General features: G+C 41.0%; 2 protein-coding genes across 3 annotated transcripts in view; one reads left to right on the forward strand and one right to left on the reverse strand.

Moving 5' to 3' along the window:
• Positions 1-6,766, forward strand: part of KDM1B (lysine demethylase 1B) — a 54,439-nt gene extending 47,673 nt beyond the window's left edge. For both annotated transcript variants that reach the window (XM_037518915.2, XM_037518916.2), the window contains one exon: positions 4,864-6,766. In XM_037518915.2, coding sequence (XP_037374812.1) covers positions 4,864-4,947 — 84 coding nt within the window. In that variant the 3' untranslated portion in view covers positions 4,948-6,766. The remainder of the gene's footprint in view (positions 1-4,863) is intronic.
• A 639-nt stretch (positions 6,767-7,405) lies between these two features.
• DEK (DEK proto-oncogene) overlaps positions 7,406-26,920 on the reverse strand; it is a 29,449-nt gene continuing 9,934 nt past the window's right edge. The window contains exons 6-10 of the mRNA XM_037518918.2: positions 23,603-23,791; positions 12,313-12,448; positions 11,849-11,997; positions 9,344-9,412; positions 7,406-8,933 (exon numbers count right to left, since the gene is read on the reverse strand). Of these exons, the coding sequence (XP_037374815.1) occupies positions 8,922-8,933; positions 9,344-9,412; positions 11,849-11,997; positions 12,313-12,448; positions 23,603-23,791 (555 nt within the window). The 3' untranslated portion in view covers positions 7,406-8,921. The remainder of the gene's footprint in view (positions 8,934-9,343; positions 9,413-11,848; positions 11,998-12,312; positions 12,449-23,602; positions 23,792-26,920) is intronic.

Raw genomic sequence — 26,920 nt, forward strand, 5'->3', positions numbered from 1 at the left:
TCTGCGCACCATGTGGGACCCTCGCCGGTGGCCGGGGATCGAACTGGCGCTGCAGAGGCTGTGGGTAGCTTCGCAGCCTGGTGCTCAACCGCTGCGCCACCAGGGGAAGCCCCATCTTAACCATTTTTAAGTGTCATTTCAGTGGCATTAAATACCTGTGCATTGTCTGTCTCCGGCAACCACGGTTATACTGCGTATATGAATTTGACTATTCTAGGTACCTCACATTAAGTGGAATCACAGTATTTGTCCTGTTGTCACTGACTTATGTCCCTCAGCATAGTGTCCTGAAGGTTTATCTATGTTCTGCACGTCAGAATCCCTTTCCTTTTTAAGACCAAGTAATATTCCATTATATGTATAGACCATGATTTGTTTATTCATCAGTGGACACTGAGTCACTTCTACCTTTTGACCGTTGTGAATACCACTAGAATGAGCGTACAGAGACTTGTACCCTTCAGCTTATTGGGTTATCTATCTGGAATGTCATTGCTGGATCATAATGTTAAATCTATTTTTATTTTTTTGAGGAGCTACCACTGTTTTTAAATTCCCTCCGACATTGTACAAGGATTCTGGCTTCTTCTCATCCTCACCGACACTTACTTTGTTTTTTGATACTAGCCACACTAATGTGTGTGAAATGGCCTTTCTTCTTTCTTGGTTTATGTCTGTTGAGAAATGTTTTGCTCTTCTGGTTTCTGCTCCTGGTTGCTAGGCCTTTTTTTGATTCCTTAGAATTGAGCTCTTATTCTTCAGTCTTTGGTTTTCACATCTTCAATTTTTACTTCTGATCATTTTCTTCCCACAGTTTTTTTCTCTTATTTCTACATCTATTATATATATTAGAACTCTTGGATTTGATTGCATGGTTTTCTTTACTATTATCCATCTTTTTATTCTACTTTTGGGGTGGGGAAATTTATCTTCCAACCCTTGAATTGACTTAAAAATTTGACCCTTTTACTTTATGTGCACTTCCTTATCCTCATTCTGTCCTTTTTTGCTAGCATCCTTTTCTTGCTTCATACCTTATTTCTTAGTTTGCACCTTCGTTTGTGACTCCTTTGCGTCCTACATGTCCAAATGTCTAATCCCTGACAGTTCAAATTTGTATGAGACATTTCTTAAAAAATGAGTTGAAAGTTCCAGCAATTTTTTCAACTAGTGGTTAGACCCCCAAGAATTAGTATCTGAGTTCTTTTGTCTGGGAACGCGTAGTTTCTCTTGTTTGTGGGGTTGAAGCTCAGCTCTGGCATTCTGGGAACTGGAGCCTTACTCTTATTTATGAAGACTTTACTTAATCCCCTTTTGTTTGGTACCTCACCCCTGCACTGCACCCCCTATCTCTTGGGGTTGTGGAGCAGGTAGGAGTGGGGAACCTGGTGACTGACCAAATTGTTCTTTGTAGCCTATAAATCAATGCTGTTTTCACTTATGACAAACCTCTGCTGCCACAGTCCCTGATGCCTCCAACAGCTGAGGTTTTAAAATGATTCTTTGGTGTGAACTGGCTTGCTTTTGTTATCACCCCACCCCACTCTACCCAGCCCCCAAACTAAGCAGAATAAAATGAATTCTCAGAACTCTTCATCCACTTTCACACTTTGTGTTTTATAGTTTGGGCTTACGCTAGTTTCATCTAGTGTTTTTTTTTCTCTTCATTTTTGAGTGATTACAAAAGAATGTCATGAAGCCCAAGCTATCTTCAGTTAATCCTTGGCCTGTGAAGAGCCAGCTCTGCAGGAACAGAGGCTACTGGCTGCATGCCAGGCGCAGCTGTCAGCTGCTTCCAAGAGATGGCTGCTTAGGCTGTGTGCCTTCAGGTTCTGAGCAGGTTGAGACTTCTTTGCTCTCCTTCAGTTCTGCTATACTTGTTACCTCGATTTATTAAACACCCCCCCCCCTTTTTTTTTAAAGATTTATTTATTTGTACAAGCACGGGAGGGCAAGAGAATTCACCAGAGCCAGAGCAGAGAGTAGAACAGGCAGACTGATGAAATACACTGCTGAGGGGAGCAGCAGGCGGCAGGAGAGGTCTGCGCGCCATGTGGGACCCTCGCCTGGCGGCCGGAGATCGAACCGGCGCTGCAGAAGCTGCGGGCAGCTTCGCAGCCCAGCGCTCAACCGCTGCACCACAAGGGGGGACCCCTGAAATCACATTTCTGACCTTGTCATTACTTCACAACAGTCACTGATTGAAGCCTCCTACACTCCTGCCCCCGTTTGCTGCTTCTCCTTGGAAGTGAGCTTCTCCCATCAACTGTCTTACTACGTCCTCCCAATTAAATGGCCCTCACCTTTTTATATCTTCCTTCCCCTTGAAATAGTCTATCCTAGAGTACCTACTTGTCTGATGAGAGGGGCTGTGTCCTATTCTTTTTTTCAAAGATTTATTTTTATTTATGCATATAAGAACTGGTGTGGAGGTGTAAAGGCAGGAATGGACCACAGTGCAGGTTTTCTGATCCCATGCAGACCAGGTAAAGGAGAAGTCAGAGTCCTCAGTGGTTTTGCAGAGTCCTCAGTGGGGTTCAGCAGGTACGTGCAAGGCAGGGGTGCTGGCTGGGAGCTGGGAGGCTGGCAGGCCTCCCAGCCCCCAGCAAGTCTTCACTCTATCTGGGCTCTCTGGAGTTCGTTCTGCTGCTTCTTGGCTTCTCTTTCGGCTTCAGCTTCGGCTGCTACTGCTTCTGCTGCTGCTGGCGTCCCCGTGACGCCGCCCTTAAAAGCACAGTCTTAGCTCAGCTGAATCCCATCTTCCTATGCCCACACCCTCTTCCAGGTGCCCGCCATCAGGCATGCATTCAGGACAAGGATCCATCATCTATCCTGATGGCGGAAGGGCAGAAAAGCCTGACATTTTCTTTACCCTACAGTCCACCCCCTCAGGGTTTTCTGCCATATAATCTACATATATACAACTTAGCAAACAAACAATGCAGCCATGGCCCACAAAAGCAAATACATCACAATATAACAAAATACAACAGAACACAAATAAGCCCAACCTAGTGCAAAAGACAATTATTGGTACCAGCAGATGAGCCACCAAATCTGCTGCCTAAGGCACTGCTCACACGAGGGAGGGAATCACTCACGACATCTATTGCAACACGCCAGGAGCCGTCGGGCTTCCTGGCCATCTCTGGCTGTCGTCTCGGCTACAAGGCACACACAGCATCCACCCCCAGGATGCACTCGCTCTGGGATTGGCGATTCTGTTCTGTTGGGGGTAATCGCCAGCCCTCAGGGTTTCTGTCTGCAGTCGCTCCAACACTCGGCCTTCATGGCCACCCATGCGACTCGCAGACCCCTGCACTCAGGCCAACCCACTGCACAAGCGCGTGGGTCGGGGATCCAAACTCTGCATTCGGCTTGGGCTCCACCCCAAGCCACGTTCCCCACCCGTCCCCCAAGGACGGGTTCCTCAGCTCCTCACGCTCACTCAGGAATGAGCAGGGCATCCCCCACAGGTGATTTGACGAGACTCCCAGGGCTTCAGCATACCCAGGCTGCTTAACAGCCGCTTTAGGGCTTCTCAACTTACCATCAGCACCGGCTTTTGCCTTCTCAGTTGGCTTTTCTCCTCCGCCTGGCTGCTGGGCATAACAGGCTGCTTTTGGCCATCTAGGCCCACTGGCCACCCCCAGATTCCCATCTCCTGGGGTTTACAAACAAAACTGTTCCACCCCCAGGGTCCCAAAACATATCAACCTGCAAGGACCTCCGCCTTCTGGCGGGATTGCCAGTCCATCAGTCCATCAGTTCAAGTCCACTGGCCTCTCCCTGCTTCAGCAACGGCCTGCTGCCTCAGGGGTCATTGGCTGGTCCTTTCCGGTGTCGTTGCCTGGTCCTCTCGGGCATCTCCTCCATGCGAGGTCTCGTCCCACAGCTCCGGACCGTATCCACCTTCTGTGCCGCCATGGCGCCTCCAGCGTCGTCACAGGCAGCCTGTTCTCCTTAGTCCCTCCAGGTCTTCGGAGGGCTCCAGTACCCGTCTGCATGGATCCTGCCGACTTACGCCAATTGTAAAGGCAGGAATGGCCACAGTGCAGGTTCTCTGATCCCATGCAGACCGGGTAAAGGAGGAGTCAGAGTCCTCAGTGGTTTTGCAGGTCTTTTATTGGGGTTTAGCGGGTATGTGCAAGGCAGGGGTGCTGGCTCGGGGGGCCGGGGGCTGGGAGGCCTGCCAGCCTCCCAGCCCCCAGCAAGTCTTCACTCTATCTGAGCTCTCTGGAGTTCGTTCTGCTGCTTCTCGGCTTCTCTTTTGGCTTCGGCTTCGGCGGCTGCTGCTGCTGCTGCTGGCGTCCCCGTGACACCGCCCTTAAAAGCACAGTCTTAGCTCAGCTGAATCCCATCTACCTATGCCCACACCCTCTTCCAGGTGCCCGCCATCAGGCATGCATTCAGGACAAGGATCCATCATCTATCCTGATGGCGGGAGGGCAGAAAAGCCTGACATTTTCTTTACCCTACAGTAGGCCAGAGGTACCGGGAGAGGGTGGTAAGAGGATTCAGCAGAGACAGAGTGGGGAGCAGAGCAGGTGGACTGACTGAAATACACTGCTGAGGGGAGCAGTGGGCGAGACTGGAGAGGTCTGCTATGCATGTAGGCCAGCTCCCTAGCCAGGGATCGAACACGTGCTGCAGTGGCTGGTGATAGCTTGATAGTGCTGAGACTTTAACCCCTGCGCCACCAGGGAGGCCCTGGATGAGTAGTGTCAACACAAGTCACATAGGCGCAGTATAGTATCAGCCAATTTAGGAAGAACAGGAAGGGATAGAAGCTTGTATTATCTTTTGATTATCATTTAAAATCCTTACACGTGGTCTCAAATGATGCAATTCTTTATTTTACAGGCAACAAACAGGCATTTCCCGCAGACTGTTACAGGGGCATACTTGAGTGGCGTTCGAGAAGCAAGCAAGATAGCAGCATTTTGAAAAGAATTTCAATCCAGCCACGTGGGTACCCCAAAGGGGAAAATTTGAAACACATCAAACCTCACTTTTATAAAATCAAACAAAAAAAAAAAATCCCCTCTGGATAGCAAAAATTGAAATGTCCCTGAGGTGGTGTGGTAATGGAAGCCATTTCACCATTCTGAAAGCACTAGCCTCGAGAATCCTTTTGTGAGCACTTAATTTTCCACAGATCTGACTAGTGCTGTGTCATCTGGATTTCCGAATATGGCAGAATATAACCTTAAGATTTGGGGTATGATTTTTCCATGATTGAAAGATTCCCTTCAAATTTGACATTTTATTTGGTTGCTCAATTTTCATACATTGAGAAACTAAGTCAATCAAGCAGGAACCACTTAAAACAGATAAAGCCATGTATTTTCTCCTATGACAATGTATCAGCATCTTTACCAATGAGCCTTAAGATTTTTATATAGCTCCAAAATCGAGTTTTTACTTACAATTTAGATAGGAATCTTTCCTTTTTGGATACACCACAAACTCTTCAGAGGTAAATGAAGCATCTAGATCATTTTATATTTCTTCCATTGGGTGTTCAAAAGGAAATCTAAATTCAGGTGTCTTTTATGATAAATTTGTTCACTCATTGGCAAAAGAGCAAAATTTTCAATTCCTTACACATACAGATGTTCTATCAAGAAGGGGTAGATGGTGTGGGCTTCATACTTTTGACTTAGAATATGGCTGTTTTCCTAGAGCCGAGTTTAGTGGATGGCACCCATAAAATAGCCTTAATTTTGGCAATCACTGACAAAACGATCTTGTCAGGTAATTTAATAAAAGCCTCTCCCAAATGCCTCTTGGGTTCAGGCTCCAGGAATATTTTTTACAGAATTGTTTTCAGTATTCCATAGGCAGGTCCACTGGAAAACTGCAGAAAAATGTGACATCCTGGTAAATATTACACTGTATAAGCCATATCTTAGCCTGAGAACATGGCAAATAGTTACTTTTCTTTTTCACTAATAAAGTCATTTAAAAAAAAAAAAACATCGATTTCAGGGTCTTCAGGATGCTTATCTTGCCAACAAACTTTAGTATATAGGTTAGAAATATGGATAACTTAAGTGCTTTTGTTTTAAAAAGTCTTAATTCAATGATTTTGGTCTGCTTATTAAAAGGGACACTCAGAAGGACTTTAAGGTCACTTTTCAAAATATTAAGTATTTTAAAAAAAATTTAACCGAAGTCAGCTGGTAAGCAGAAACCGTGTTTTATGTAAAGAATGTATGGTGAACTTTACAGAGCTCAGGCACACCTCACTCCCCATCCAAGTATGATACAAACAAAAGAAAACAGTGACTCTTAGCTTCAAAGTTAATGCAGAACAACGGTGATCTTTAGGTTATCTGATGCCTCATTGGTACTGACTGGGAAGTAGTCTGTTTTAAAGTGCTATGTATTAAGATGTTCAAGAATAGCATGTGTTAAGCGATAAATGCAAAAATTTTAAGTTTGAAATGGCCACAGTAAGTTATTAATCCCTGGGCACTTAAAACTTGTACTGTGCTATAAGCAACCTAGGTAAAGATCTACATAATGTGTATTTTTGGGAAGATCTGCACTTCCTCTCTCCGGCGGCACACATCATTTGCTGTTTTTGGTCAAGGCACCACGGTACTTTCTTTTATTCTTGGATTACTTTGAATGTTCTTCACCGTTGTCTGAAGATTTTGTAATTGAGTGGCAGTGAATACACGTTTTAAACTACAGATCGTGTCAGCTGTTTGTGTAAAACTGCTTAATAAAAACTGGACTTGTTTTTCAAATACTGTGTGCTGTGGTGATGGTACTAGGTACATCTTCACCGAGAACTCCCTGGTCAAGTAAATCCCCTCATCTGCAAACCCTCTTCTGACCTGCAGGTCTGCGCCATTACTGTGTTTGATTGCCAGCCAGCGGGTTCGATTCCCGGCCAGCCATTTCCAGTTAAGAACTGTTAACCTTAATCAACTTGATAGCTTCGTGAGCTTGCTTCAGGTTGTCCCTAACAATCCTCTGGAGTGACTTCACGTGAAAAGCACTGAAAAGCACTTCCAATAACCTAAGCTGTGGGAGAGCTAAGTCCCTGCTCTGAAAACCTCACAAGGCAGGCAGCGATTGAAATGGTATAGAAAGCGCACCCTAAGAGGGGACCTCCCCGGTAGCGCAACGGGCTGAGCGCTGCGCTGCGAAGCAGCCCACAGCCTCCACGGCGCGGGCTCGAATCCCGACTCGGCCAGCCCAGCAGCAGATGCCCACACGCAGCGGCACACCGGACTGGAATCACCGGGCCGGCCAGCGAGAGCCCACCCGCAGCGGCGCGCCCCCAGCCCACCCGCCCGCCGATCCGACCCGGGCTGCCCCCGGCGAATCCCCCCAGCCTCCCCACAAATGAATCCCCCCCCCAAAAAAAGCATAACACAAGAGACTAGATCATTGATTTATTACTTTTATTGACAAGGTTTATAGGAACAAATTATATATTTAAAATCATAGGCCAATTCCTAGTTCTTTCTTAGTTGCTTAGTCTGTAATATAACTCTAAGGTCTTAACCTGAAATCAAGAAACAAGTCAAACCTGTGAAAATTTCTAACAGTCAACATTTATCTCATTTTTGTATTTCTGTTCTATGATGCAAAGATATTTTAAGCACCCAACTGGTTTATCAAAAGCCTAATACTCTCATAAGCTGCATGTTTTATTTTAAAATTCAGATTATTTAATAAACTGATTAAGACAATGTAAAAGAATTACGCTCAGGAAGGAGTGGTCCGTATGCTGATCACCTAGAGTCCTGATTGGCCGTAATTTAAACCCCAACAGCCCCAATTCCAGAAACACATTAAATTTCTTCAATGTTACAAGTATATTATCATTTTTGAGAAATATTTTGTCAGAGATACCCATTATTGCCCACATATCTTCTACAATTACACTGGCTACTTTTATCATTACAAAGGTGGCCAAGTTTTCTATAAACATCAGCATTTTACACGGGCAAAAGCAGTTAATAAAAATCAATTCACTTCTCATAAGCCAAATGTGCTTATATTTAATCCCACTCCAAAAACATGTACTTTTTGATGTGTTGATTTTGGTCTACCTTAAATACAAAATGTTATCTACAGACACTGTTGCAGAGTTAATCACTAAAACTATAAATTGACACTTTCCAAGCAAAGCAGAGAACTGTTCTGTCAGTGTTTCCTTCACTGAATCCTGACTTTCGCTGCTCTGTCTGTCACACCTTCTGGCTGAACACTGATATGTCATGGTTTTATAACTGTAAGGGTATCCTAGCTGTGAGTTTAAAAATTGATCTGCACAAAAGAAATTAAAAAACTTTATATACAACAGATTTGTTTTTAAAAATACAAAAATAACATCTGTCACTTTTGACATGCTGACAATTTGACATATATACACATGCAGGAGAAAAGTTCCGATTTAGTCATCTGGGCAGCTGAAGCCTGGCTATTTTAAACATGATGAACACACCGCCATTGAGTTTTACACTGACAGAGATGTGTATTCAAAATATTTCATATACTAAATACTGCGATAATCTCTGCATGTATAAATGCCAAGTTACAATAGTTTGTGTACTACTTGATTAAAAGTATGTCTTTAGCTAATATTAAGTGCACTAAAAACTACAACAATTCAATAATCTATGACCTTATATAAAGAAATCCGAAATGTACAAAATATGACTATAAAAGCAAGGAACAATTACCGCCATGCAAAATTTTAAACTAAAAACTGCATAGATATGCAATTTTAAAAGGCAAACTCAAATTTACATAACACTCAAGATAAAAAGGTCCGCAGTAAGCTCGACCAACACAATGCTTGCAAAGATTTAAAAAAAGGAAATACATTCTCTCTGCTGGTATAATGGTATAAATCAGATCCTTAAATCCATGGAACAAGTCATCTGTCCTCGCTCTCAAGAAATTAGCTGTAATAAAAGACATACGTTATTTCCCATACCAAATATGTAATGTTAAGCACACATAAACTGTAAAACCCTACTTTTAAACTGTTACTTCACTAATGTGACCTCAGGCAATCAGTTGAGATCAGTGTGACCTTAGCTGAGGCCAAGGTGACCTCCATCAGCTGAGATTAACTACTGTGCGCTGCTCCTGCCTTTGCTTGGTTGTGAGCCAAGCGTCTTGATCTGAGGTCAGGTTTAGATTTTATTCTTAAACTCTAAAATGCAAATGAAATTTATTTCCCTATCTATTTTGAAGAAATCTGAGGGTCAGTATGATCCTTAGTAACATGAAAATCATTGAAATATGCTTGTATTTGAGATACCTAATCTCTTGCCCAAAGCGATCAAGGTAAGCAAAGGTGGCTAGTTACCTCTTTAACAGTTGTTTTTATGAAATCTTTTCTTTCAGTTAAATCATAGGCAGGATAATTTTCATAAACCTATAGTGAAAAGGAAAAAAATACAGGGTAGATTTAAAAATCCAATGTTGTCTAGATAAAGAAGAAATGCATGGTATGTACAAATCTGCAACTAGTTTCTAACAGGACTCTGGTTGGCCACAGAATTCTACTGCAGGTGGGTATTTTTCATGGTGTAAACAGAAAGCAGAAAATAAACCAGCATGCAGGCATTTGGTGTTTAGTAAACAGAAGTTCCAGTTAATAGAACTGTAGATCTTAAATGGATGAAGTTCTTTATACTGGCAGGTTGTCGGGTATTTTGGAGAAATCCTTCTCTGTTCTATCATCCCAGTACTATTTATGACTCCTCAACTTGAACACCACTGCTCAGTTTCTTCCCAAAATTGTATCACTGTGATCCAGGTGGCTTCAGAAGTCCTACTCCTAGAACTTTGTTCTCTAAATTCCCCTCTCCTGTGAATTTTATACCTGCTGCTTGACTTCATAATGACATAGTCCTGACTTTTCACACACTTCCAAACTGTACGCACCCTGCCAGCTTCAAGTCCACAGGATAGCTGGAAGTTAGCAAACTTTTTCTGTACAAAGCTAGAGTTAAATGGTTTCAGCTTTTCCAGCGACAGTTTCAATCACAACTACTCAACTATACCACTGTAGCGTGAAAGTGGTCACAGACAATACTTAAATGAACAGGTGTAGCTGTGGTACAGTAACACCTGGAAAAATGGATTAAGCCCACAGGCTGAGTTTGCCAACCCTTGCAAAGAGAGTCAATCGTATAAAGTACTAGAATTGTCTGACCTTTGTTCTTCCCTGAAAAACTCCAACTCTGTGGTTAAGTTGAGACTAAAGACTGCTGCAGGAAAATATAATAACTTTGAAGGCTGGTTCCATTTTATGTGCATGGAATTCATGGTTTTCAACATCAAAGGCCCCCCAGCAATGCCCAGTGTCGCAAACCAGGCCCTCTTTTCATTACTATCAATGGCAACTTCATTCCCTTACTCAAGTGTCCTAAACACTCCTCTCAGGCAATAAAACCATTATGATGAATTCCTTCACTGTTCTGACATACCTCTCACCCTCCAGTTTAGTTCTATCTGGATTAATCAATTTCCTTTACCTCTGCAGGGACCCATTCTGTATCTTTAACTTCTCCCTCCTTCCACAGCACTGTTCCTTAGCCATACACATGTTCTCTCTCCCTGACCTTAGAAAATTTTCTTAGTCACTTGTATTCCCTATCTGCACCTAAACTATTTCCTTTAAAAAAAAAAAAAAAAAAAATTTATTTACACATACAAGAGCTGGGGTGCAGGCCAGAGGTGCAGGGGATGAGAGGATTTACCAAGAAAGTGGGGAGCAGAAAAGATGCATCTACTGAAATACATTGCTGAGGGGAGCAGCGGGCAAGACAGGATAGGTCTGCTGTGCCATGTGGGTTAGCTCCCTGGCTGGGGATCGAACTCGTGCTGCAGTGGCTGCCGATAGCTTCATAGTGCTGAGACTTAACCCCTTGAGTCACCAGAGAGGCCCACGAGCTCTGCCTCTTACATCTATTTAAGTGGCTGGAGCAGAGGCTCAGTAAATGCTGAATGAATAAGCAATCAATGTCTTAGAAAGTATAAGCTATTTCATCTTTGGTACATTTCAAATTTCAATTGCGTTGAAATTTGTAGACTCTAAAATGTGCCAAGTTTGTGGATGCCACTCCTATGGACTCACATTCCAAACTAGATCATCGGGGCCTCCTGATGGCACAGGGGTTAAAGTCTCGGCACTTTCAAGCTACAGCCAGCCCACTGCTAGATCCCTGGCCAGGGAGCAACCCACATGGCACAGCAGACCTCTCCTGTCTCGCCTGCTGCTCCCCTCTGCAGCGTATTTCAGTAGATCTGCCTTTTCGGCTTCCCATTCTCTGGTGAATCCTCTCACCACCCCCCACCTCCCTGTACCTCTGGCCTACACCCCAGTTCTTGTATGGATAAATAAATTTTAAAAACTAAATCATTAAAAAGAAAAACAGAAAAACTAGATCATATTTCCTGAGAAGCATTAGCACTTCACAGAAATTTTGTGCTAAGAATCTAATCTGTGACATCTCATTTACTATGGCAATGCTGAAAATAAGGTGGTCCATGAATTCTGCTTTATTTGAAACTTACAATTTCTAAAGATACATCAATAAAAACCATTTCCTATCAAGAAAGGTAAGATTCCTATGCAGGATAGAATGCAGCACTTTAATTTTCACTGTATACATTATAATATTACTTATGAAATAGCTCTGGAGACTTAGTATGGTATTCAGGACTCTGTAAAAATGCTTGGTACACTGTAGTTAAAAAAAATTGTTCAATAAATGTATGCAATAAGAATCTTGTTTGGAATTAAGGAATGTGTGAAAGTATTTTTCAAATAAAAGCAAAATATTCTAAGCATTTGTCCAATTACCTCTTTGCAAATCTGCTTCATTGTGACTTCCTCCAAGTTAGCATTGGCCAGTAATTTCTTTACTGTTTCTTTCAACTCTTCATCTGTAGGAGGTTTCTTCAATTTTTTAATTAAAGGCTCATCATCTGAACTATCCTCAGATTCACTTTCTAAAAGTAAGATGTTATTACACATGAAAAAAAATTTCTTACAAAGAAAAACAAACATTTAAGACAGACTGGGAAATATTCTGTAAGCATTAAAAGGGATAATAGGAAAAAAAATTGAAAAATCACTTCTCTACAAACCACCCATAAAACATGGACTGAAAAGCTTCTCAATTTTGAAAAACTGTAACTATAACAAACTGGTATACTACGTTTCCCTGCAGTATTCTTGGCAGTTTACCCATTTTTCACACACTGAAAAACTATGTTATAAGCTATATCTTTATATTTGCTGAAAATGTGTCATTTCTAGCATACCTTTTTTGGAACTGTTTTGATTCTTCTTGGTGGTGCTGCTATCCGCCTTTTTTACATTAGCACTTTTTACAGATTTTTTACTTTTCGGAGTGGCTTTCTGTTTCGGTGTCTCTTTTTTAGATGTCTTTTTTGGTGGCTGTTGAAAATGAAAGCAGAACACATACACTGAATGTCATCCCTCATTATAATTCTCAATATCAGAAAAAACAATGTATTCAGTATCACCAGTGAAAAATTACCTTACCATTTTTTGAGACGAAAAAATACTCAACAATTTTATCAAGCCTAGTTACTGTGGAAGCTCAAAAATCAATCACTAAAAATAACAAATACCAGTTATTTGTACTATACCACTATATGTACTACTGTAATCTTGAAAAAAGAACTCTGAAATCTAGGGATTGTTATTGTTCATTATTGTCAGTCTGAAGTTTGTTCCACGATGACAGATTTTTGACCTTTGTGTTTACTGATGTATCCATAATTCCTAAATAAATGCAGGGTGTACAGTAGTTGCTCAATAACTCTTTGTAAATAGATGAGGTTCTATGTTCACACTCATATAACCCACTAAAATTAAAGATGTGAGATTCAAACTGATCTGACTCCAAAACCTAGTTTCTCAAATGCTAACTCACAGCTGATAAAAATAAAGCAAGTATAGGGGCCTCCCCGGTGGCGCAGCGGTTGAGCGCTGGGCTGCGAAGCTGCCCGCAGCCTCTGCAACGCCGGTTCGATCCCCAGCTGCTCCCCGGCCCCCGGAGGAGGGTCCCGCATGGCGCTGCTCCCCTCAGCAGTGTACTTCGGTCCTTCTGCCTGCTCTGCTCCCCGCTCTGGCTCTGGTGAATTCTCTCACCCTCCCGCGCTTCTGACTGTACCCAGTGCTTGTATAAATAAATAAATCTTTAAAAAAAAAAAAAAAGCAGCAAATATATATAAATGAAAAGATGACAAAATTATAGTTACTTTACCTCAACCCACCTATGAAATTAGGAAGCATTAATCTGAAATTTAATTAAGATTCTCAAATGTGGGCCTCTCCTGGTGGCGCAGGAGGTTGAGCGCCACGCTGTGAAGCTGTCCATAACCTCTGCAGCGGCTGTTCAATACCAGCCAGCCGGCGAGGGTCACCCATGGCTCAGCAGACCTCTCCTGCCTCGCCCACTGCCACCCTCAACAGTGTATTTCTGTCCTTCTGCTTGTTCTGTTCCCCGCTCTGTCTCTGGTGAATCCTCTTCACCCTCCCACGCACCTTGCCTGTACCCAAGTTGTTGCATAAATCTTAAAAAAAAAAAAAAAAAAAAAAATTAAAGTGTACAAATCTGTACAAAAGTTATTTGGACTCAGGCTATTTCTCAGAGCAGTTCACTGCATTTCAGTGTTTATCATTCCTCTTGTTACAACATTATCACTACATGTATTTATACAAGCCTAGTATCATTTTGCACTATCTTAATAATACACTGTTGGCTGGGACCTAGTTAACCACACCTAGTTTAACTGCTATCAATAATGCATGTAAGAGGTGTCAAAGGACTGACATGTGTCTAATAGTTGTGTAGAGCTTTACCTGGAGTTTTGCTATTCAGTGGCCATTTTTACTTACTTCCTAATTTTCAAAAGTACTCTGGGGGGGAGGGGGCATGGGGAGTTGCTGAAAACACAACAATGACTCATCAATTTTCTGTGACTAAGTTTTCAGTTTATTAAAATTCCACCTAATTCTTATGAATCATTACTAGTCTTTGAAAGGGAGTACTAAAAATTCATAATTTCCACTGGTGCATTTAATACACAAAATAGTAAGTATTATGTATCACTTTCTAGTCCACAAAATCTGGACATGTAGGTCATTCAAATATTCTACAAGAAACTAAGTTATTACACAAAAAATTGGGAAGATAGGAAAGAATAACAACACATTTAGCATTAATTCTTAATGCTCCTTCACATTAGGTCATTAAAACCAGTTAGGGGCCTCCCTGGTGGCGCAAGGGGTTAAGCACCAGCACTATGCAGCTATCAGCAGCCACTGCAGCATGAGTTCAATCCCCGGTCAGGGAGGTGACCCACATGGCAAAGCAGACCTCTCCTGACTCGCCCACTGCTCCCCTCAGCAGTGTATTTCAGTCAATCCATGTGTTCTGTTCCCCACTCTGTCTCTGGTGAATCCTCTCAACCCCCACACCTCTGGCCTGAACCCCAGCTCTTGTATGCATTAATAAATAAACCTTAAAAAAAATGTTAAATCGTTGAAATTTAAGGCCAGGGAATAAGGCTGTCATTAAAGTTTTAGAAGGCACACACAACATGGCACCATTTTTAATCATTTGGGAGTAGATAACTTTTAAGTATATAAGTTTGCAGTTACAGGGGGGTGGGAATTGTATGGGGAATATAACCAAGATGAAAATGCATACATTGTGCAAAAGTGAAAAATGATGTAAACATATACAAAATTAAATTAAATTTAAAAAAGTTTGCAGTAATAAATACAGGATAATCAAACCATTTACCGTATGTTACTATTGCACATAAAGATTTGAAACTATACTTCTGTCTATATGTAACATCATCTTCTAAAAGGTATAGTGTTCCATAGTTTTGTAAAGTAGCCTATTCTCTAGCACAAGACTGCAAACATACCATCTGTCATAGAATTACAGAAGACACAGACTAAAAGTGTGAGCTCTTGAGGCAAGATGCCTGATTTCAAATTCTAGCCCCTATCCATCTTGGGGCCCTAGTTTCTTCACTTAACAGAGTGAAAGAAATAATAGTATTTACGGTTTTATGGAGAATAAATATATTAATAAACTAAAGTTACCTTTAATAATGACAGGCACCTAGGAAGCAATGCATATTAGCAATTATTACTATTACAGGTGCTTCCTTGTAGAAATAAATTTACTTTGTAAATTTAATTTTCTCCAGTAATTTGAAGTTTATAAAAAGCTTTCTTTCAAATCAAGACAGATACATTTAATAAAAGTAATAAAATCAACTTCAATGACACCTGTGTTAATTAGCCATGATCCATTATGCTACACAGGCAGGGGTCCATCAACATCTGAATCCCCACAATAACAGTTACATTATTTATACTGGATTTCACTTTCTTTACTAACCAGTTACAAAGTATTCCACGACAAACTTAAGGCAGGAATTCAGTAAAGTAGCTTTTAGAATGATAAATGTAAGTGTGGGGAAATAAAGAGCTGCCTCATAAAATATAATCTGAAGAAATTCATACCTCTGGATTTCATCTTGAGCAGAGAGGCAATGAGGTAACTGTCACTCACATTGTGTGTTTCAGTCTTGCAGGTACTAAGAATCACTACCCTGAAGGTAACTACTCTGAAATCACTAGGTATTAAAGGAATAGTAAAATTTGGAAATTGGGACATCTCAAAGGACAGATCTCAGCGGCCAATTTTTGGCACTTAAGGCAAATGTGCATAATCTGGTCATTTGAGAGAAATGGGAAGAAGCCCAGGGAGAATTAAGAAGGAAAGCTACACCATATCCATTTGAATTTTACATGAACTTTTATATCTTACATTCACTCCCCTTTCCCTACTTAGGAAAAATTCATTCCTCATTCTAAACCCAACTTAATAATCACTCCTCGAAGTCTTTCACAATACTACCAATCTGACGAATTCAAGTCCCACAGAATGAACTGCAATTAACCTCTATTTACTTTGTGAAATTTATTTATCTCACTGGAGCTGAAAAAAAGTTAAACAAAATTGTCCTATTACACATAAGGAATCTGTAAGTGAGCCATTAAATGAGTCAGCAATTAGTAAGAACCTTTAAGTCCAGTGTGACCACCATATCTGCAGCTTATGGAAATGATTAAGATAGGACTCTGTTTCCTTAAGCCAGAGTTGAACTGCTGAACTGAATTATAGTAGTAAGTTAGTGATACCATAAACACATTGTGAAATTTAACTTCTTCCACTACATACAAAAGCTATTAATGATGACAGGAACAAAAGCATGTTGACAGAAAATACAGAATGGCAACAAGGGACAACCAAAGTTTATTGGAACTGTCTGTGGACTTCACATCCCAAATTCTGTGCGAGTTCAAGGGTCTGTCCTTTAGATTTTTTTTTTCTTTAAGATGGCCCTTTGGTGTAATCCAATTTTGTATACAAGGTTTTGCTATGCTAATTTCTCATTTATTAACTACTTGGGAAGTTTCAGTGTGGGTTTTCGCTCCCCATGTACCTGAGAAAGAGGTATACACCATCTTCGGAGTTTTCACATCATCTTTTCCATTTTTTGCTCTTATACTAGTCTAAATACTTGTCATCTTCTAATCTTTGGCCTCTCGTCTCCTATCAATTAAACTGAACTGCTGGTCTTATGTGTCCCATGATCTCCAGTATAGAACTTAAGAGTTTAAAACTAGTACTGAGAGCCTCCCCTGGTGGTGCAGCAGGTTGAGCGCTGGGCTGTGAGGCTGCCTGCAGCCTCTGCAGCACCGGTTCGATCCCCGGCAGATGATGAGGGTCCCACAAGCTGCACAAACCTCTCCTGCTGCCCGCTGCTCCCCTCAGAAGTGTATTTCGTCAGTCTGCCTGTTCTGTTCCCCGCTCTGGCTCTGGTGAATTCTCTCACCCTCCTGCGCTTCTGACTGTACCCAGTGCTTATATAAATAAATAAATCTTAAAAAAAACCAAACAAACAAAAAAAAAAACAACTAGTACTGAGTAGGTGCTATATAATTATTTGAGGAACGGAGATGGGAAAAAGACCTGTGCAGTAGATAATCCTGAAAGATCTATTCCAACCCTTAGGTTCTATTTAATTAGCCTCATTCTGCAATGACAAACATTTTGTGTGTTGTTGTGGAGAAGAACCAGGGTGTAGGCCAAAGGTGCGGGGACAGGATTCACTAGAGACAGAATGGGGAGCAGAACAGGGTGGATTTACAGAAATATACTGCCAAGGGGATCAGAGGGCAAGACAGGAGAGGTCTGCTACACCATATGTGGGTTAGCTCCCTGGCCAGGATTGAATTCAGATTGTGGAGGTGACAGCGCTAAGACTTAAACCCTAGGCCACCAGCAAGGTCCTAGCCAAACATTTTGATTTTTAGTAGTTTAGCTGGTCTTCTGATAACTTTCCTATATAGATTCTACACTGAGAGAAAAAAGAGAAGTATCACAAATCACTAATAGTGGGACCAGGACACCTATACAGATATTTAAAACTTTCCTGTGAGTAACCTAGCTATAAATCATACGAAACATGAATTTGTAGTATAGGTCTTTATTTTCTTCATTTTTGTATGACTACTTTAAAAAGAGAAAAATCGGGCCTCCCCGGTGGCACAGCAGTTGAGCACTGGGCTGCGAAGCTGCCCGCAGCCTCTGCAGCGCCGGTTCGATCCCTGGCTGCTCCCCGGCCACCGGAGGAGGGTCCCACATGGCGAGCAGACCTCTCCTGCCGCTCGCTGTTCCCCTCAGCAGTGTACTTCCATCCTTCTGCCTGTTCTGCTCCCAGCTCTGGCTCTGGTGAATTCTCTCACCCTCCTGCGCTTCTGACTGTACCCAGTGCTTATATGTATAAATAAATAAATAAATCTTTAAAAAAAAATTAAAAAAGAAAAAAGAAAAAAATCATTCTTAGCTTCTAAGCTATATAAAAACCATGCCATAGGCTGTATTTGCACAGGTCATCAGAGCTTGCCAACTCCTGGTCTAGAGTTTGAATTACTGAAGATACAGGGAAAAGACAGGAACCAGGTAAGACAAATAAAATTTGACAAATAAAATCAGATTTGGATCTAAATCAGTAGTTCTATATAGAGAATTCTGAAAACAAATATATAGACTAGAAACTCTAGACTACAAAATATACAGATTACAAGACGAGGATGTATCATCTCCTCACATTAAGTCAAGACTAAATGAGATGCAAGCTGTAAAAGCACACTGCACGTCAAAGACTCTCAATAGTTTGTTCCTTGAATGGACCAGTAAATGCTCCCTGAGTGTACGTCTCCCCAGGTAGACTTAGTTCCCGAAAGGCAGAGGCCATATGTTTAGTAAAAGCTCCAGTAGAAAAGTACAATCATTCTGAATGAGAATGATGAGTCTATCCCCAAAGGTGGATAGCCACAATGCCCAACTTCCTGGACTCTCCAGTATGGTTTCCATCTATCTTGTTCTAGCACCATCTCATGGCTTTACTCTGGACATAACTACAAACAAGTATGTCTTTCAAAGGTACCCCCATCTTTGTTTTTATGTTCAACCTTCCTTTCCACTCTTATGGTCAACTTCAACTGATACTTCTTCCATTTCTCACCAAAGTCTGCCTTCATCAACAGGCAGGGAGAATGATGATTGGAAATGTACAATCAAAATGAGATTACACTGGATAACAAATACTGGTCCCCTATTTTGAATCTCCTTTAAAATACTCTGAAGGGCCTCCCTCGTGGCACAAGAGGTTAGTAAGTCTCAGCACAATCAAGCTAGCAGCAGCCACTGTGGCATGAGTTCAAACCCCAGCCAGTGAACTACCCACGTGGCTCAGCAGACCTTTCCTGTCTCATCCACTGCTCCCCTCAGCAGTGTATTTCAGTAGATCTGCCTGTTCTGCTCCCCACTCTGTCTATGGTGAATCCTCTCACCCCCTGCACCTCTGGCCTGCACCCCAGTTCTTGTATGCCTAAATAAAATAAATCTTTTAAAAAATTAAAAAATGAAATATTCTGAAAATTTTCATGATTATATTAAACACAGTCTTTGCTGTTATAAAGGAAAAATATTGGAGGTATTTACAACAGCTAATACCTTTGTTATGTAATCAAATAGAAGTTAAGACTTGGGTTCTTTAGCAAAATGCATAGAAAAAAAAAAAAGGTAACTAAGTTAAAAAAAAAAAGAAACAATTCATTTTGAAATTGTTGTAGTTTTTCTTTTTAAGGTTCTGGTTTCCTATTTTGAATATGTTGTGAGTGGTTCAATAAGAACCATTCAGCAGTAATATAAGTATTTTTGACATGCTAAAGGAAAGCAAAAAAATAAAACGGGTGTACTGCAATCTAAATTCTTTAAAGATTACTATAAAATTTTAAAATTTGAAGGGAATTTCCCATGTCTTTGATACCATGAAGGTATAGTCAGAGGAATGACCCAATACTTTTTGAAGGAAGGCAAAAAAAAAAACCAAAAAAAAAAAAAAAAGGCCACACAAAAAAACAAAAAAATACCTTTGGAGAAAAGGCTTACCTATCTTTTATAGGCAGCAGGGCTCTTGAAGGAGGGTCTCCAAAAAAGACGCCTGTCACAGAGCCAGAATCCTGTCCTCACAGCAGAAAGGTTGTACTGGGTGAACAGATGAACAAAATAAAAATTAGCTTACAATACACTATTCTTTTAACAACTTGGCTGAGAAAACCCATGAACGCCAAGAGTAAAGAATGTGCAAGCTTGCAGGGTGTTAACAAAAGATTATGAATTCAAGTTTAAGTCTAAATAGATCTTACTGTGCTGATCACTCAACTTTGCCTTCCAACAAAAGGTTTCATATGTGGGTTTGTATTTCCTCTGATCAAGTGATGGAGCAATTTTTCTTTTTGAAACATAACTTTCGCAGTCACCCTCCCCAAAAATTACAATGAACCTTTTCCTTATTTGGCCAACAGAGGCAGGAAAGACAGCACCTGATCTCACAGTTGCCCACAGCCAGAGATGGTCAGGTAACTACTGTATTTTAGAGAAACTTCATTTACCCTTTTATTCCTGGTTCCAAACTGCTCTCCTTCTATTGCTCAAATAAGCAAATGTCCAAGAGCTAAAATGATAAAGTAACTTAAAATGACTCTTTCATAAAGGAATTCTTCACAAGGAAAAGGAGGATTAAAAATAGTGAAATATTCGCTGCAATCATAGGAACAGTAACAAAGAACATCAAAGAAAATGTCTTTGCAACTGTTGGCTAACATGCTAAAAATAATGAATTTTCTTAAAAAAAGACTTAAAATGCCAATTCTATTTAAAAGTTGGCAGTTTTCTGTAATTAAAATCCTAATTTAAAAAACAAACTTACTCATAAATTAAGTATCCTACTCTTCCACACAAATAAAGTTAAATATGAATATTAGCATGTAGATGAGTAACATCCAACCTCAATGGACAACTAAAATCTGGGCTGGATTTCTGCCTGCTCTGTACAATCTCTAAATTCAGCAAATATGATATAGGTTATATAACCCAAGGTCTCAGAAACACATGAAGGTAAAACCAAACTATCCAGCCTCATATTTAAGAATCTAAAACAGAACAAGAAGCTGATCTTAACAGGGTGGAGTCTTTAGAGAAAAATTCATTTCAGGAAATAAACAGGATTAAGTAATACTCACTTAGTAATTTCCTGTGAAAAAAATTCCATTTTTCACAATTTTTCCAATCAATCTGCAATTTTACCTCTTAGAAGAGTTCTTTTCATATAGTAAAGACCACAACTAAATTCATTTATGACATGTGTAACAAAGCTGCCAATTTACTGAGTCCTCAAGAAATGGAATAAGGAAAACCAATGCTACCATAAAAACACTGTTCCTCCTGCCAGCGCTTACCTTTCAAAAGCAATCAGGGCCTTTCATAGAAACTGAACAGCACTAAAAAGTTTTTGAGGCTAGCCCTAAATCTAAAAGTCTTTAAAGCAATGAAGAATACCTACATTTACTGGGAGATTTATCAGGAAAAAGAAAGACTTCTCACTCCAGATTTCACAGGCTTATTTTATGTAGTCAGCCAGTACCAGCCCAAGTAGAAAACAGAACATCATGATACAGCTTTTATACGGTGTGACTTTATATATTTAATGTCTGTTAAAGCTTCTTTGTGTTTTCTTTCTTTTCTCTGTGGATTTTCATCATTTGACTTGGGTTTCTAGCAAATGATGCTTGTTTGTAGCACTGCAGAAAGGCTTTTTGATTTCCAGTGGGGCAATTCCCCTTGTGATCATTATCCAGGAACCAATAGTTATAAATCAGGGTCATCTACATTCAGATGGCAACTAATCCTACTTAGAACAGTGAGACAATATATCTTCACTTTTGAACCTGTCCCTTGGTAATGACAGGAAGACTGGATTTAAAAAACTAAGAAGTAGTTGAATTAGGAATACTGTCACTATAAAATTACCACTATTCACATATTCATATGTAAACAAACATGTTTTCCTTCTAGATGTCCTTAAAATCTATTTCATAAAAACCTTAGTGCTGTGGCCTCCCTGGTGGCCTAGGGGTTAAATCTCAGCGCTATCACCTCTAAGGCCTGAGTTGGATCCCAGCCAGGGAGCTAACCCACATATATGGAGCAGCAGAGCTCTCCTATCTCGCTCACTGCTCCCCTCAGCGGTATTCAGCAAATCTGCCTATTCTGCTCCACACTCTGTCTCTGATGATTCCTCTCACCTCTGCCCTCCCACCTCTCGCCCATACCCCCATTCTATTCAAAAGTAAATGAAATTAAAAAACAGAACCAGGGCCTCCCTGGTGGCACAAGGGGTACTCCGTAGACTCTGCAGCACGAGTTCCATCCCTGGCCCCTGGCCGGCCGGGGAGCAACCCACATGGCGAGGCAGACCTCTCCTGTTGCACCCACTGCTCCCCTCAGCAGTATACTTCATCAGTCTGCCTGCTCTGCTCCCCGTTCTGGCTCTAGTGAATCCTCTCACCCTCCTGCGCTTCTGACTGTACCCAGTGCTTGTATAAATAAATCTTAAAAAAAAAAAAAAAAAAGAGTACCACATTGTTGGTTTTTAATTTTGAAGACAAAGAAATAGTTCAGTACAAGTTATTTTTCTCTTAAGGAGCTAAGCTTTATTGCCATGCCCAGAGTATAGGAGCTGAAAAGGATAAGGTTGGTATGGAATGGATTTGAACTGGGCTTTGAGCTGGACCCTGAAGACTAGGAAAGGTAAATGGGAAGGGAAGTGTAGGGAGGGCTGGGGTGAAGCAAGGTTATATCCTAAATAACGGAGCAAATCATTTGAGAAATCTTTCATAGTACACTGATATTTTATGGTTGACTTGACAACTTAATTTTGTTTCATGCAAAAAGTAAGGGGGTTAAGTACTAAGCAAATAGGGGATTTTTAATAAGAGTAGTAGCATTTTGAAGTTTATATGGTGGGCAAGTTTTCTATCACTTAGGAATGTCTGGCATTTTCTTTTACTTGGCAGTATTTGTAAAATGTTGACAGTATTTAGTTTTCAAAGTCAACCTCAGGAAGTAGAGAGCTGCTGAACTAGTTAGAGGCTTGACTTTATCGTCGTTTCCATGTGTATCTTCAAGCAGGTAGATGAGGGAGAGCGTTAACAAGGATTTGAGTTCCTGTTGTTAATAGTGCTTCATTAGACTCTGTTTTACCTTTGTTTCGATGCCCCTTTGTGATCAGAGCGTGCCCTGTAAATTGGATAATCTCCCTTGTCTTATTTAGGGATTGACTAATGTGGCTAGACAGTTTAGGCCAGAGAATTGTTCATGTGGAAGGCTGTCTTGTGCATTGTAGACTATTTCCTAACCAGATCTTAGTAGTACACCCCAGTTGTGAAAACAAAAATGCCCCCATGTTGCCAAATGTCCTCTCAAATCACCTCCTCTTCATAAATACTGATGAGAGGGAATACAGATGTAGTAAACTTTGATTTTATATTTGTGTGTGTCTATGTCATGTGTATTTGTCTTGAAATATTAAAGTTCATGCTTATTTTAATGTAATAAAGACTTCTATAAAGCTACATATGAAATGCTTTACAATTTAAAAAGAATTTAGACAAATCCAGTAGGTGTTTCATAAATACCTTAGTATATTTTTGGTATGAAGGAAGATGGGTAATCAGAGCACTGTGGTGGTGGTTTCTTTTTTTTTTTTTTTAAAGATTTATTTACTTATGCATACAAGAACTGGGGTACAGGCCAGAGATGCAGGGGAGTGAGAGGATTCACCAGAGCTAGAGCGGGGAACAGAACAGGCAGGCAGACTGAAATACACTGCTGAGGGGAGCAGCGGGAGGCAGGATAAGTCTGTGCACCATGTGGGACCCTCCCTCGGAGGCTGGGGATCAAACCAGCGCTGCAGAGGCTGCAGGCAGCTTCGCAGCCCAGCGCTCAACTGCTGCGCCACCAGGGAGGCCCAACAATATGGTACTCTTAAGTGCTAGAATCTGTGTCCAGATTATACCTACAATATAACAGAAACATTTAACTTGTCCCATGGAAAGAAATTAGGGGGAAAAAAATTCTCTTACCTCCTCTTCACTTTCTTTATCTTCATCATCTGAAGACTCTTCCTTGGTTTTCTCTTCATCTTCATCACTGCTAGATTCATCTGACAGAATTTCAGGACATTTGGTTCGTTTAGTTTTCCTTGCCATTCCAGAACTGTTCCGTTCCTTTTTGTTGCTTTTGCTAGAAGTTTTTTTAGATTTTGGTAATGGCTGTGCAAAAGATAACACCAATAAAGTATTACATTGCTAAGTTAACCAACTATGAATTCGCCTTGTTCCTATCTCAAGAAGCTTTAGTCTCTCTAAAGACTGACACATCCTTAACTCATTGATAACCTAAATTTTGCCTTCACTATCAATATCCTTTTGTGTTCTAAACACTCCTCAGAAATATCAAGAGAAATATGTAACTTATTTCATTCCATACAGAGGAGGAACTCCTTGCTTTAGGGGACCCTCTAATCACAGGATTGGAAGACACAGTCTATAAAGGCAATAAAAACCTTGTTTTACACATCCCAAATTTATGAATTATATAGCTAACATTCATATACTTTCAATAATGCCAGGATTATATTCTCATTGATAATTTTAAATATGCAGTGCTAATTATCAAACTAATTAAAGAACCTCAAAATCCAGCTGATTGCTATTACTATGATATTCAATTAAATCATACTTATCTAAAAAAGCATAGCTCACGTAAGGAAAATCATTTGATTATATTCACCAACAAATTTAATTTTTATTTTTTAAAAATATTTATTTATTTATTTATGGTGCAGCAGACCTCTCCTGACTCGCACGCTGCTCCCCTCATCAGTGTACTTCACTCCATCGGCCTGTTCTGTTGCCCACTCTGTCTCTGGTGAATCCTCTCACCCCCCCCCGCCCACCTCTGGCCTGTACCCTAGCTCTTATATGCATAAATAATCTTTAAAAAAATAGATTTATTTATTTATGCATACAAAGACTGGGGTGAGGCAGGAGTGACCAGAGTTAGAGTGGGGAACAGAACAAGCGAATCTACTGAAATACACTGCTGAGGGGAGTAGCGGGCGAGACAGGAGAGGTCTGCTGCGCCACATACGTTAGCTCCCCGGCCGGGGATCAAACTCATGTCGCAGTGGCTGGTGAGCGCTTCATAGTGCTGGGACTTTAACCCCTGAGCCACTAAGGAGGCCCAACAAATTTAATTTTTAAATGCTTTCATAGGGTAGTATTTCCTAACTTTTCGAATTGAAAACCATAAAATAACCTTGCATAAGGATCTAGAAAAATAAACACCAAGGAATCAACATTTATTTCTGAAAGTATGGGCAGCTTTTCATTTATGTCTGTTATTAAATTATAAAAATGTATAAAAGTGGTAGTATCTTTCATGAACTACAGGTTCTTTCTCTCTCAGGAACTGTGGTCTCAAGGGTTGGGGGGTGGGGGGGTGGTCACTGTGATCTGCACAAAAACATGTTAAAAGCAGATGCTTTTTTAATATAATGTTCTCAACCTACAAGACAGCTTCAACCGTGCCCAGCAACCTACTGTTCTAAGGAAATAGCCTCTCCAGGTCATTCCCAAAAGCCTTTAGTGGGATCAATCACAGATATTTTGCTGACAAGTTCCAAACCTATGAGATTCCTTGAACATATACAGATACCGTTATGTGAACCACACTGTAACCACCTATTGCCAGAACAAAATCCATTTGAGTAAATTTTTTAGCATCACTTTGGAGAAAAGATAACTCGCCACCTAAACTCTCACTACTCACTATATGAAAAGCAGAATTCAAATGTGTTAGGCAAAGGTGGTATCCCCTCACCACTTCAGTTCAGGAGGCAGGTGAAAATATAATTCGTTTATAAAATTAGTGACAAAGAAACTAGAATGGGGAACTAGACAAATCTACACCACAAAGTGAAAGGACATTAACTCATTCAAGTACCCATTTATGCTATGCAATTTCCAAAAATGAGTCAATTACTTTTACTTTAAAAAATAATAATATATATAGGGCCTCCTGGGTGGCGCAGCGGTTGAGCGATGTGTTGTGAAACTGCCCGCAGCCTCTGCAGCGCTGGTTCAATCCCCGGCTGCTCCCTGGCCACCGGAGGAGGGTCCCACATGGCGCGCAGACCTCTCCTGCCGCCCGCTGCTCTCCTCAGCAGCGTACTTCGGTCCTTCTGCCTGCTCTGCTCCCCGCTCTGGCTCTGGTGAATTCTCTCACCCTCCCGCGCTTCTGACTGTACCCAGTGCTTGCATAAATAAATAAATAAAAACAAACAAACAAATAAATCTTTTTAAAAAAAAAATATATAGGGCCTCCCCTGGTGGCGCAGCAGTTGAGCACTGGGCTGCGAAGCTACCCGCAGCCTCTGCAGTACCGGTTCGATCTCTGGCCGCCAGCGAGGGTCCCACATGGCGCGCAGACCTCTCCTGCCGCCCGCTGCTCCCCTCAGCAGTGTACTTCATCAGTCTGCCTGTTCTGCTCCCTGCTCTGGCTCTGGTGAATCCTCTCACCCTCCCGTGCTTCTGACTGTACCCAGTGCTTGTATAAATAAATAAATCTTAAAAAAAAAAAAAAAAAGAGAAGATCATTTATTTAAAAAATATATATATATATAAATGCCTTAGGGCTAAAAAATACTTGAATCTATTAATCAGAATCTAATGTCAATGGTCTCGGGCCTCCCCGGTAGTGCAGCGGTTGAGTGCTGGGCTGAGGAACTGCCCGCAGCCTCCACAGCGCCAGTTTGATCCCCACAGCCGTCCGGCAAGGGTCCCACATGGCACAGCAGACCTCTCCTGTCTCACCCGCTGTTCCCCTCAGCAGTGTGTTTCATCAGTCTGCCTGTTCTGCTCCCCCTCTGGCTCTGGTGAATTCTCTCACCCTCCTGTGCTTCTGCCTGTACCCAGTGCTTGTATAAATAAATAAATAAAATCTTTAATGTCAATGGTCTCATCTCTCTTTGGGAAAAAAATCTAATTAACAAATAACTCAGACAGCAGTACGAAAGGAGGCTAGTAAAACAGTATTAACTCAACAATTTAAGATTATCATAGAGAAAAAATGAGCACTAGTGAATTGACAGCATTTTTCTTAAATGATGAAAACACAGAAAATAGCTTGAGAAATCATTACATTAATACGTAATCATAAGCGGAGTCAGATATGAAAACAGACGTAAGAGTCACACTCCACACGAAAGGATAGAAAACACCAATTCTCAAAAGCATGGCTCGTGAAACCTGTGCTTTCCTGACACCTTTCAGGAGTCAAAATGCAAACTACTTTCTTAATACTGATTGTGCAAAAGCAAACATGGGTAAAACTGCTAT

This window comes from Talpa occidentalis, unplaced genomic scaffold (genome assembly GCF_014898055.3).
Source record: "Talpa occidentalis isolate TD23 unplaced genomic scaffold, MPIMG_talOcc4v2.1 talOcc4.2, whole genome shotgun sequence".
Lineage (NCBI taxonomy): Eukaryota > Metazoa > Chordata > Mammalia > Eulipotyphla > Talpidae > Talpa > Talpa occidentalis.